The 12,553-nt window shown below is 41.4% G+C and overlaps 1 protein-coding gene across 6 annotated transcripts in view; it reads left to right on the top strand.

The window, feature by feature from the left end:
• VPS13D (vacuolar protein sorting 13 homolog D) overlaps window positions 1–12,553 on the top strand; it is a 323,690-nt gene that overhangs the window by 114,588 nt on the left and 196,549 nt on the right. For 3 of the 6 annotated variants that reach the window (XM_006145292.3, XM_027770624.1, XM_006145296.3), the window contains 4 exons: window positions 2,265–2,405; window positions 5,008–5,130; window positions 7,508–7,582; window positions 12,110–12,215. In XM_006145292.3, coding sequence (XP_006145354.1) covers window positions 2,265–2,405; window positions 5,008–5,130; window positions 7,508–7,582; window positions 12,110–12,215 — 445 coding nt within the window. The remainder of the gene's footprint in view (window positions 1–2,264; window positions 2,406–5,007; window positions 5,131–7,507; window positions 7,583–12,109; window positions 12,216–12,553) is intronic. The other 3 variants (XM_006145293.3, XM_006145295.3, XM_006145294.3) reach the window with 3 other exon arrangements.

The following is a 12,553-nucleotide window of genomic DNA, read 5'->3' as shown; positions in this document are numbered from 1 at the left end:
AATATACTGAGTCAGGGATAATATATTTATACTGCCATACCTACTCCCTAAAGCAAAGCAGAGTTGATCAGAGCAAGCTGTTTTTTAGGAGACATAATTCCTGAGTAATAATGCGAGCATTTTCAGGTTTGTTTTTCCACTTTGGAAAGACCAAGGTAAGGGCCGATGCAGATAGAAATTTAGAAGCCATCCTATATTAGCACCAAGTGATTTGTGCCATAACTTACTTACCTTAAGAGAGTTTAAAGAAGTTCCCTTCAGAATTCCTAGTAGTATGGGCAGAATGGAAATGGTATGGACAGAATAAGAAGCGAAGAAGTGCTGTGTAGTACAGACCTGATGCCTGTGAGTGGTTGTATGATTTGATTTCAGTGAAAAATTAAACTTCAGTTTGTTGTACCATTGGTGATTGTTCTAGAGTACATATCACATCACATTTTATTTTAGAATATGTGTTAATGTTTTCCCTCTGCTCTGGATTCACTTAAAGGTAACTCTCTTACTTCTTCATTGTTTAAGATGGTTAAAACTAGAGTAATGGCCCAACTCTTCCTAGCTGAAAGAAATTCTTGCAGGGCATATGGTAGCTATTTTTCTGAAAATCAGTTATTTTCCCTGACTAAATATTGCTTACTTTTCAAGTTACTTGAAGACATTCAGGTTGCTAAGTGCCAGATGGTGTAAAGAAACTAAAGTACCTACTGTATATTATGTACTGGATTGTATTAGATTTGTATTTGTAAATCCCCTGCTTTATAGCTGGTTGCATGAATATTTTCAAATCTGTTTTAAAAAAAAAAAAGAGGAGTCTTTTAATTCACAGTGAGAGATAATTTTTCACACCTAACAGATTGGCATGTTGTGTGACACTACTGAGTATTGGGGCAGATATAAGCCAAATTCCCTGAGACTGGAATTGTAAATTGGGCAGGCCCTGTAGTGTGCTGCTTAAGTGCCGTGCACTGGGAGCTGGGTCCTACATGGCTAACCGCTGTTTGATTCTTGGTCCCAGCAGAGCGAACAACCTGCCAGCCATGTGTGCGAGTGTGCTCAAATCCTGGCAGGTTGAAGAAATGGAGAAAAAGGATTGCTGTGTGACCATACCCCGTTGGGAACGTGCTTTCTCATTTTCTCCCTTTCTTTCATTCTTTTTCTGGCAGGTGCACATGCTCTGTGGCAATTAAAAAAAAAAAAAAAAGACGTAAATTGGTGCAACCTCTTAGGGAAAGGATTTGTCATGACCTAGTAAGTTGGGTATAGGCTTGACAGCTCAGCAACACACTGCTTTTAGGTCTATATCCTGGTATGTGTATAAGGGTGCTTTTAGTAGTGGTCTTCCTAATAGCCATTAGAATGGAGTCAAGTGAATGTCTTTCAAAAGTAGATTGGATAAGTAGCCAGTTACTCTTCAGTGGTGCAGACAAATGTGCCACAGCTACCCACATCAGGATAAGGCAGCAGTGTGCTCAAAGATGTCATTGGGCAAAAATAGAAACTCGAACACATCCAGGGATTTCACTTATGTGAAGATCACAATAGGACAAAGTAATCAATCCATTCTTGAGAAACCCATACATGTGTGATGAAATCCTATAGGAGAATAAGGAAATGTTAACTTAGAATGCTAGCTGATGATTACCTAGAGTGGGTAGGAGATGGTTGGCTGGAAGAAGGGGAATGAGATGAGGGAGTGGCACTCAGGGCTTCACAGGAATTTCTGATTTTCTATTTCTTAAGTTGAACTGTAAGAAATTTTATTTCTTGCATACATATAAGTTGAAATGTATATTATGCTATATATTTTTATATACATGCTACAATTTAAGATACATTTAGAAAAGTTAAGTTAATGAGCCTCCAAATATACCAGTTTATTCAACCAGTGGATTGTTCATATAACTAAGAGAATCAGATTTAGCAGTTATTTTAGCCACTGTAGTTTTTCTTACCTGAGCCTAAGACTCCTTTCTCCTTCATGAATGCTTCATGACCAGCTCCTGCCTGTTCTGTAGTGGAAGACAACGTGTGAACTTCTTGCCTCCTTCCTGCCACCCCAGAAGGCCATGGTGGAGTACCTATATGCTCTTCCACTGTGTCCTTGGTTGGTGACACATAGCAAGAAATGGTACCTTCATTGTGAAACTGAATTGAAAGTAGAAAGCTATTAAACTGTAGGCTGTCCTTGCTGAGCATTTATGAACATTGCACCCCTGTAAACTCTTAATATCTGCTGACCAGATGTCTTATTTCCTGTGTTCTTTTAGGCTGGGAGCCATTTATTGAGCCATGGCCATGTTCTGTATCCTGGCAACAACAGGCAGCTAGTCGTCTTCATCCTCCCCGACTGAAGCTGGAAGCCAAGGCCAAACCCCGTTTGGATATCAACATCACTTCTGTACTGATCGGTGAGTAGGAAGTTGCTTTAGTAGATTGGTACCTGTGTGTACGTTCAGTTCCTTGTTTGGAACACTATTCATTCCCGTGCAGCAAGTACTTGGACCCATGCCAACTGTCAGTTATCCATCGTGGCTGCTTTTCTGATAAAACCTATGTTGACCTCATGATCCCTCACCGTCCAGGGAGGTCTATGGATATGAACTGGAACTTTCCCACATGATTCACCCTTTCAGAGTGTCACATTTTACCACTGCTATGGTGGCCCCTTATAATTACTGTTTTTAATGTTTGCCAGTAGATGCATACACTCCCAAAGAGGGAAAGTAAGAAAGTGCCCCCATGGGGAAAGGTCATGCCACAATCCCTTCTTCTTCATTTCTCTTTCCTTTTGGGATTTTAGGCAAGCACTCACACGTGGGATTCAAACCACACATTTGCCATGTGGGATCCAGCTGCCTTAACCAACACACCATGGGCTGGCCCTGAAACTACTGTTTTAAACGATCATATTTCATTCATTAATTTGCCTTGATATTAGTATCACCTATGTAATAGTAGACTGACCTAATAGTCCTCCTAAACTAAATAATTTTGGCTCCTATGTTGTTTGTCACATACTCTGTTAATCTGGAAGGTTAGGTGAAGTTTGTGATAGTCCTCTGAAAACCCATAGTAAGCAAGATCTTACCTCAGAGTGGTTCTTCTTGTTGTTTTTAATTCTTGAGAGTATGTATGGTCATGCATGAGAGCGGGCATGAGAGGCACCTTCAACAGGGCTCAGACACATCATGGTCTCTTTCCTTTAACCTACCATGAGCCAAGGCACATGTACTTGTATTCAGTGTGTTTTCAGGCTAACCAGGCCAGGGACTTGAACTTGGTCAGTGTGTGATTTGTAGCTCTGCAGTCCACCACACTATTGACTATGCCACAGAGGCTGGGCCACTTGGTATTTCTGAAGAACATCTTCCTAGTTAAAGATATCTTCCAGAAGGCTTTTTTTTTTATCAGTAGTGAAACTTTTATCATCCAGTCTTTATTTCTGATAGTGTTTTAAAACCCAGAAACATTGCTAAGACCACTTAGTGTTTAAATGAATCCAATTTCTATTGCCAAGTATTGGTATCAAAAATCAGAAAACAGGGAACCAGCAGTTAGCATAATGGCTATGTCGCTGGACTCCCACGTAGTCGACCGCGGTTTGTGTCCTGGACCCGGTGGCTTAAAACTCACGCTGGGCACGTGTGCGTGCATGCCCAAGATCCCGAGAGGAGAATGGAGGAGAAGGGATTGCGGTGTGACCATCCCCCCTGGGGGGTGATTTCTCGCTTTCTGTCTCTATGTCTCTCTCTGTCTGTCTGGCGAGCGCACGCGCCCTACAGTGAAAATCTCTCCCAAAAAAAAAAAAAAATCAGAAAACAGTAATCTTATTCCACAAAGTATAATATTTTGTTAGTAAAAAAGATATTCATGTAATAGTAATACATCATAATTATTTTGTTAACTTACTATATCCCCATTATACTTCTCAAAAACATCAAGTATTGGTGCCAGCAGGTGGCATGTGGTTAAGGTGCTAGACTCCCACATGGGTGAATATGGTTCAAGTCCCAGACCTGGTGGCTTGCTTTCTCACTTTTCCTCTTTCTTTCTCTCTGTCTCTATCTCTCTCTAGTGAGTGTACATGCCTTATAGCAAATTCTAAAAACTGATGATAATAAATAAATTCTTTTTTTTTAAAGGTCAACTATTCATAGAAAATTGTCTATGTCCTAACTGATCACAACTTCCAAAGTCTTCTCCCTTGGCATAATATACCATGCTCTTTACAAACTAAGTCCTTCCCTACCCCAATCTGCTGTGCTAAAGTCACACCAGATTATTCAGTGTTCCCTAAATGTACCATATATTTTCATGTCTTGGAATCTTTGCATTTGTTTTTCTCTCTGCAAAAAGTATTACTGTATCCCTGATCCCTTTGGTAAGCCCCAGATTACTCTTTTCTTCCAGACCCTGAAAAATGGTCTCTATTTCTCTGAAGATTTCTCTAACTTTGGTGCATATTTCCCTACTTCTAAAGCAGATTAAATCTCTTCTACATCTGTGCTCCCATTGAATATATATATTTTTTAATTTGCCAAAGGGCACATGCATTCACAGGAGAGAGACGGAGAAAGAGAGGGTGGAAAATGAGAAAGCAGTCCTCCGTGAGGCATGGCCACACTACAGTCTTCCCCATTTCTCCCTCTTTTAGGAGTCTGGGCATGTGTGCACCTGTGCCCAGCATGTTTTTAATTAGCCAGGTCTAGGACTTGAACTGTGCAATCATGTGGACCTAATCACCTTAACCACATACCTGAGTTTTATTTATGTCTTTGTTTTAACACCTTTCACATTGTGATAAAGTTCTGTGGTGATGCTATTTTGTTCACATTCATCTCTTCTAATGGAGTGAGGTTTTCCAGGGTACAGACATTCTCAGAATCTAGTCTAAGCCTGTATGTAGTGAGGCACTTGATAAAAGTTCATTTTATTGAATCGAAATTATTTAACATGAGCCCTCAATCTTTCCAATTCCTCTTCTTAATATCTTTGGGGAATTCTTTCTAGACCAATATGTAAGTACCAAAGAATCGTGGATGGCAGATTATTGTAAAGAGGACAAGGAAATAGAATCTACCAAATCAGAAGACTGGATGGGCTCTTCGGTGGATCCTCCATGCTTTGGACAAAGTAAGATTTTTCTCTCCAAATGCCTACCTTTATCACTGTTGGCCTACAGAGCAGTTATTCACTGACAAATTTTAAAAGAACCATCACTCTTTGTGGAAAAACCTATAGGAGATTCTGACTGTCTTCTATAGGTCTGTTTTAGTCTTTGCAGGAGACAGTTTCCTGGCACAAACTGCTAAAGTTTTCTCATGGGCTCTAACTCTCCTTTTGTAGGGGAGAGGACCTGCAGCATGTAATTTCTAGATTCTGGTCCCACCGCATGTGAGCTGGTGCACCGAGAATGCTGCAGGACCAGCTCTTGGTTGGTTTCAACTGGATTTCTTGACTGTATTTTAAAAAATATCTTTTTAGTCTTTAAATCTAGAGATACAAGATCTGGATATATTCTTTAAAAGAGGAAGGGCAGAATCCCATGTGGAAAATGTTAAAAGGCAAGGTATTGTTTATGATGTATAAGAGAATCGAATACCCAGCCGCTTAGAGAGTAATCAGTTTGTGCTCTGTGGACAATGTTCTTGTTCCTTACTTAATGCCTTCCCATGAGCTGTTTTCCCCAGAGTAGGGAGGTGGTGAAGGATAACTGTAGGGGCTTAGTTGTTCCACAAGCCATCGTCATCCAGATTCAATTCAGCCCCAGCCCTTTCAATGTGTTTCTCCAGGAAGCCTTGGCTGAACTTCACATAGCTCATGAATGCATAAATATTTCATCTGGTCTGCAAACGTGCTATGGGAAGATGGGTTTTCTAAAGCCATAAGGTTTTTCTGCTGGACTTTCTTTGTGCCTTGTATTTCTAGAAAGAGAGACAAAGGAATGTCAGCTGTTCGTGCTCTCTGTGTTCCCAGGGCTGTTGCTTCTGATTCTCAAGGTCATTGCTTAGAAGCCAGGGCTTTTCAGACAGTGTTTGTTCTGGTTCTGGCTCCTCCTCTAACCTTCCCAATTTATATGGCAAGAAAATGTAACACAGTCTACCCAGAAGACTCTAAATAGTCTTTGTAATATGTAATATGTAATATGTTCAGTGTGTTTCTGAAAATGTTATTCATGTAGGGGGCTCTTAACTTCAGAGTCAGCGCAAATGCTAGGAAGGCTAAATCTTCAGGATTCTGATGAAAGATTTTCTTGTCCATCTGTTCCCGTTTTTCTCCTTCCCTTCATCCCTCTTTCCTTGCCTTCCTTCCCTTCTCCCTCTCTTACTTCTTGCTTGCTTTATTCATTTTTGCCTTCTTTCTTTCTCTGTAGTTAATAAGCTGCCTCATTCATGTTAAATAACTAGGGCTAAATTAAAGCTCGACTTTTGCTTATACATTTATATGGTTACTTAGGCTTATATAGGTATAATATATTTTTAAAATCACTTCTAACTGAATATACCTACATTTCCAAACCTCTTTCCTTATTGGAAATTCCTGGATACCAATATAGCAAATTCCAGGATTGTATTCTTTTAATAAGCCCAATAAAATATTGTTGGGCATTTGTTTTGAAAGTCAGTAGGTTTCAACGTTGTCGAACTGATCGCAGCAAACTTATTCAGAATAAGTATTATTTAGAATACTCATATTCCCCCAAAAGTTGTGCTTTTTTTTCAGGCCAGCCTTAAAATGAACCCTTGGAATAGCCCTTAATAGAAAATTCAAACTAATGGAACTGCTGTCTTCTCACTTTCTTTAGCAGAGGAAAGAAAATATTGGCCTCATTTTGACATAATTGTTGACTTTGTTCAGTAAGGGCTGAGATTCTGCAGGTAAACCTGGATGGTGTGCCACTTCATTGAGTTTGTTATTTTATAGCCCAAGGATGTTTCATGAAAATATCAAATATAAATATTCTGAAAACTTCATGTTTAATTGAGAATTTCCACAATGCTCTGAGATGCCTCTTTAGTTGAGATTGTTGTAATTTGGAACATAGACTGACTCTTCCCCTGACTTTTTGAGACACCCTGCGACATGCATTCTACTGTTACTTGTTTTTCAGTTGGAATGGAGCACCCTCACTGAAATCTGTGCTGATTGGTTCTTGTAACTTTTCTTTGTCATGTAAGAAAATGACATGCTTCACATTAGAAATCCTCAAAGGCTTTTCTTTTAGTTCAAGAGAATGTTCAATACGTTTTCTCTTCCCCTAGTCCAGAGTTGGGGAGGTGGGGAGCTACTTTGACAGAGGCCCCACAGTAAGAGCTACCATAAAAAGTGGTGTGTTCTCTTTGTCAAGTGTATTCTTAGCTCTCAGTAATCACAGACGAGAATGACCCTGTAATTGCATGATGCTTGCTATTATTGTAATGTTCTCTGTTTTTGCTTATTGTTTGGAGGCAAGTCCTCTTATTTACTGTATTTATTCTTGCCCTCTAACTGTGTCTTTCCTGTCTACCAGGCCTCCCCCTTGTCTACCTTAGAACTAGGAGTACAGCCAGTCTGACTAACCTAGAGCACCAGATCTATGCTAGAGGTACAGTATAGCCAAGCAAGGGCTTGCTTTATTTTCCTATTTTAAGAACTGCCTTGTACATCAATTTTTTGTGAGTGGGAGTTGAATGAGGGCATACCTATTTGTAAGTACTTTGTTCTAGTAACAGGAAGAACATTTCCAGCTAATGAGCAGAGTGACACTTTATACCAGAAGTAATCAGATGTGATGATTCTTACTTGCCTCTCTTCCATCTCCCTTAACCTCTGGTGGAAATGGGATAAGTTCCGTAGTGTACGATGCAGAAATACCCGTTGTTACTTAGAGGCAAGTGGATGGGAGAACACCATCTTCCATCCAGCAGTGCTATGAGTCTTCCTTTCTAGAATACTCAGCAAATATTTATTCTTTTTGTTTTTGAGAGAGAGATTTTTGCTACAGGGTGAATGTGCTTGCTGGAGATACAGAGAGAAAGTGAGAAATCAACCCCACAGAGGGGTGGCCATGCTGCGATCCCTTCTTCACTCTTCTCTTGGGATTTTGGGCACACATGCACACATGCCCAGCATGAGTTTCAAGCTGCTGGGTCTGGAACTCAAACCGCAATCGACCGTGAGGGAGTCCAGCTCCTCCAATATTGTGTCACCTGCTGGTCCTGAACGCTTATTATGGGCATACATAGGGCTGTATGCAACAGGAGCTGTAATGATCAGAAATTGAGTTAAGAAATCATTTTCCAGTAAGGAATTGCTTACACACAAGCCTTAATCTCTTTAGATAGGAATTTATATGGTTAGGAGATAGAAAATAATTTATAAAAAATTTTTATCTCTGACCCTTTAAGCATCTTTCGGAATTTGGTAAGTGAATGTGGTAGGAAATACCAGAAATATTGAGGAACTAGAGTCCCAAGATGTTCATTTCTTTCTTTGGTTTAAGAAGTACAGTTAATCTGAATGATTTATGTTTGTACTTGGCTAATTCCAGATAAGAGGCCAGGATACATCTTTTATTTAAAAGGCCAGTCGACCTTCCTCTACTAGGAGTACAGATCAGGGATGATACACGAGGGCATTACTGTTTTCTTTTTTCCTGGAAGGTCTTACTGGAATAGCTGAATCTTTATTTATTCATGGATTTATGCTTCTCTTTTTTTAAAATTAGAAGCTATTTTATTATTTATAAAATATTTGTGTCTCTGTTTCTGTGTGATCCTCTGCCTCTGCCTCACAGCTGGGCACATGCCCCGCCTGGCTCTTTTTGTAGAGTTTCACTCTATGACCCAGACCAGCCTCAAGCTCTCCTCCTTCCTGCCTCAGCCTCATGCATTTGTTGTGATTGCAAATGCATGCCACTGTGCCTGGCCTTTAGGATGGGCTGGGAATTGAACCTGGGCTTCCTGTGTCATTTCAACTATGGAGTGGAGGGTGCTTGACAGCATATGCTATCCTAGCTGGGCCCATGGATTTATACTTTTGCACTTCTTTATACATCAGTCTTTCAGGCTAAGGCAAGCATTACTCTTATCTAGTTAATGAGGACTGTAAGACCCTAGAAGAACTACATAATTTGCCTTTGTTCACATGGCTATCTAGTAGCACACAGGGGACTTTAATTACTTCTTACAATTATATGCCAGTTCCTTTCTGATGAACTAAGCTGTTCATACAGCATGGAAATCTATGCTGCTTATAATGGCCAAGGTATCCATGAAACAAATTCAGAATGAAACAAATTTCCTTAACTGTGCATTTGAAGTTGAACTTGGGTCTGAGGGGCTTTAGGTTCTCCCCTTCTGTGAAGAAATCTGGTTTGGTCACTAGAGGCAGATTTTCCAAGGCCACCAGGGAATACTGTTCTCTTTGATGGACTTGGGAGATTTTTGCCTCTGGTGCTGTGCCAAACGTAAGCGCATGGTTTATTTGGACACTAGCGTAGATGTCAGAGTTGTTCTCCAATGTTGGGTTTGGATCTGCTTGCATTCCATGCATTTTTATTTTCAGAGAAGTGGGTTACTGAAGTGTGTGCCTTTATGTCTAGTCAACACAAGAAGCTTGGGGACCTAAGCAGTGTGCCTACTGATGCTATTTAATTCCAAAGCTCTATACTTGTGAATATCTTTGTACAAATTTCTAGTACTTTATTCTGTATTACAAAGTGATCAAAGCCATTTCCCACCTGTTCTTTTTAAATCTAATTTGCAAATGGAAACTTAGAGTCTGGCTCACAGTGGGATATGAAAGCACATCTGGCTTCTTTTCCTCTTGGGTCCTTTATCTGCTGTAATAAAAGCAGCTCTCATTGCACTCCTGGAGAGGGAGGGGTCTTTCAAAGTGCCACAGTAAATGCTGTTTACCCTGCAGACAGCTCTTAAAGTTTTCACTCCCCCTCTGCTCTTGTCAGCAGCCTCACAGCTACTCCTTAATTTTCTACTTGATGAGCACTTATGAAAAAAAGCAGACCTTGGGAACTAACTATGTGAGGCTGTTGGAGTGAGAAATGGGCATATTCCTAGATAGAAAAAATTTTTTCATTTATATATTTTTTAAGAGAGATTTTGCGGGAACCAGCAGTTAGCGTAATGGCTGTGTCGCTGGACTCCCACGTAGTCAACCGTGGTTCACATCCCAGACCCAGTGGCTTAAAACTCATGCCAGGCGCATGTGCGTGCGTGCCCAGGATCCTGAGAGGAGAACGGAGGAGAAGGGATTGCGGCGTGACCATCCCCCCTGGGGGGTGATTTCTCGCTTTCTGTCTCTATGTCTCTCTGTCTTTCTGGCGAGCGCACGCGCCCTATAGCAAAAACCTCTCAAAAAAAAAAAAAAAAAAGAGAGAGAGAGATTTTGCTATAGGGTGCATGTACTCACCAGAGAGACAGAGTCAGACAACAAGGAATCGTGCCCCCTTCAGGGGGGATGGCTGCACCACAGTTTCTTCTTCATTCTCTCAGGATCTTGGGCATGTACACACACGTGCCTGGCGTGAGTTTTAAGTGTCATGGTCTGTGACTTGAACTGCAGTTTACTACGTGGGAATCCCATGATGTAACCATTACGCCATTTGCTTGTCCCAGAAATTATTGTTATAATATTTGGGGTATCTCTAAACGACTGACCCTCCATCCCCCCCCCCAACAGAGAGGTGGGAATACACTGGAAACTGTTCATTTATTTATTTAGCAGACTTCTGTATCTCCGACTCCTCTGAGCCACTGTCATCAAACGGAATTTGCCTTAATCTGAAATGACTTGTTTTGCAGTGTTTGTGGTACTAACTTCTGAAGAGATACAAAAGAACAAAAGAAAGTGCTTTTGAAAAGGCAGTAATAATGATCTACTGTTAGGCTTCTGCCCCATGCCTTCTTCAGGAGGTCATCAGAAAGCAGGACATGTTGCAGTTTACCTTCTCAAGGTCGTTGGCAGGAAATGTTGTTCTATAGGGTGAATACCGTTTGTTGTAGTGCTACAGAGGCGTCTGCAGTCCCCTCTCCTGTCCCACCTGCAGACCACTGGGGTCACGGCCTTTCTCAGGCTGCTTTAAAGCTGGACATATAACCGAAGGCCAGGCCGTGCCCTTTTTCACTGGTTGTTAAATGTGTTGTGAGCATGTCAGGCACACTGGCTTGCTGCTGCCTTTGCCTTTCCTGCTACCACCTGTGTGGTCAGTGGAGGAGACACAGGCCCTTGGTCAGAGGAACTGATACTCCCTCCCGCCCCCACACTCCGTCCCAACCAAACCACAGGGCATGGGTAGCAGCGCCTCCACTGGGCTCCTGAGCACCCCGGGCACCAGGGCACCTGCCTCGGCTTTCTTACAGTATTTCCAGTTGGGTCCTCCCTCTCTAGGATTAAGCTAGTTACAGTTGTATATTGATAATCATTTATTTCCAGTTTGCCTAAGTGCAAGCGCTTTCATGAAACAAAACCGTATTTTATGCTCCTTTTGTATCCTCCATAGTATCCACCTTAGTAGGTGATGGTACTATCTATGTTTACAAAACTGGCAAAAGTTGGCTTTTAAAATGCTTTGGAATAGAATATCTCTGATTTTCTAGGTAGGGGGGGAAAGAAACTGTATGAGAGACTAGGAAAGAATTTTTTTTTTTTTTTTTACTATAATTTGACAGAAGAGTAGGTTTTATATAGAGAGAGGCTTCATTAAAGTAAAGGCTTTTTTCGGATGAAGTTTAAGTAAGGACTCATGTATATACATTTGTTATATCTGCTATAATTTGGGTTACCAAATCTAGAATATACTTATTGGGAACTGTGGGGGGATCTGTTTCTATTTCTCGATTCTAGGCAAGCTATGTTCTGATGCCTTATTCTGAGAGGTGAGACCTTTAAGAGTCGTGGGGCCTGGGAGTAGTCAGTCGGGGTCCTGATCGTCTGTGGCAGCCAGCTAATCCATGGAGCTTCCAGGTCTGCTCCATGCTCATTCCTTTTGTCTTTCTTCCACCGTCAGCCCCTTCGCATAAAAGACGACTCTGGGCGCTGTCTCCAGGCGTGGGGAGGGGCTCTGCCACACAGACAGAGGCGTCTGCTAACAGACCTTTTCCGTTCGTTATAGCAGAGGTGAAAACCCCCAAGCGCCGGCAGCCGTTTGTCCCCTTTGCTCTGAGGAATCATACAGGGTGCACTTTGTGGTTTGCCACCCTGACCACCACGCCCACCAGGTAAGGAACACTCAGTCTGTCATTTTGAGCCATCTCTGCCACCTCAGCCTCCTCATGCCAGCCCAGCAGAGGAAGGAATACCCTTTCTCGAGGCTCTTGGGATTATATTTGAGTCAGCAGTTTGTGGTCTTGCTGAGATTTATGATGAAGCTTCTGGTTCTAGGTAGACTCTGTAGTCAAGAAAGGTGGGTCCTGAGTTTGTAATAATACAGTTAGAGTCCTGATCTCGATATATATTATGTTTAAAGCAAAAGTCAAGGAAATTAAGAATGTAAGGAGGAAGTATGAAAGAAAAGTCATTTCATCGTTTCTCACTCCTCAATCCCCCCCCCTTTTTT

This window comes from Tupaia chinensis, unplaced genomic scaffold (assembly GCF_000334495.1).
Source record: "Tupaia chinensis unplaced genomic scaffold, TupChi_1.0 Scaffold000146_1, whole genome shotgun sequence".
NCBI lineage: Eukaryota > Metazoa > Chordata > Mammalia > Scandentia > Tupaiidae > Tupaia > Tupaia belangeri.
The sequence above is the reverse complement of the archived record's forward strand: the minus strand, read 5'-3'. Positions and strand labels throughout refer to the sequence as shown.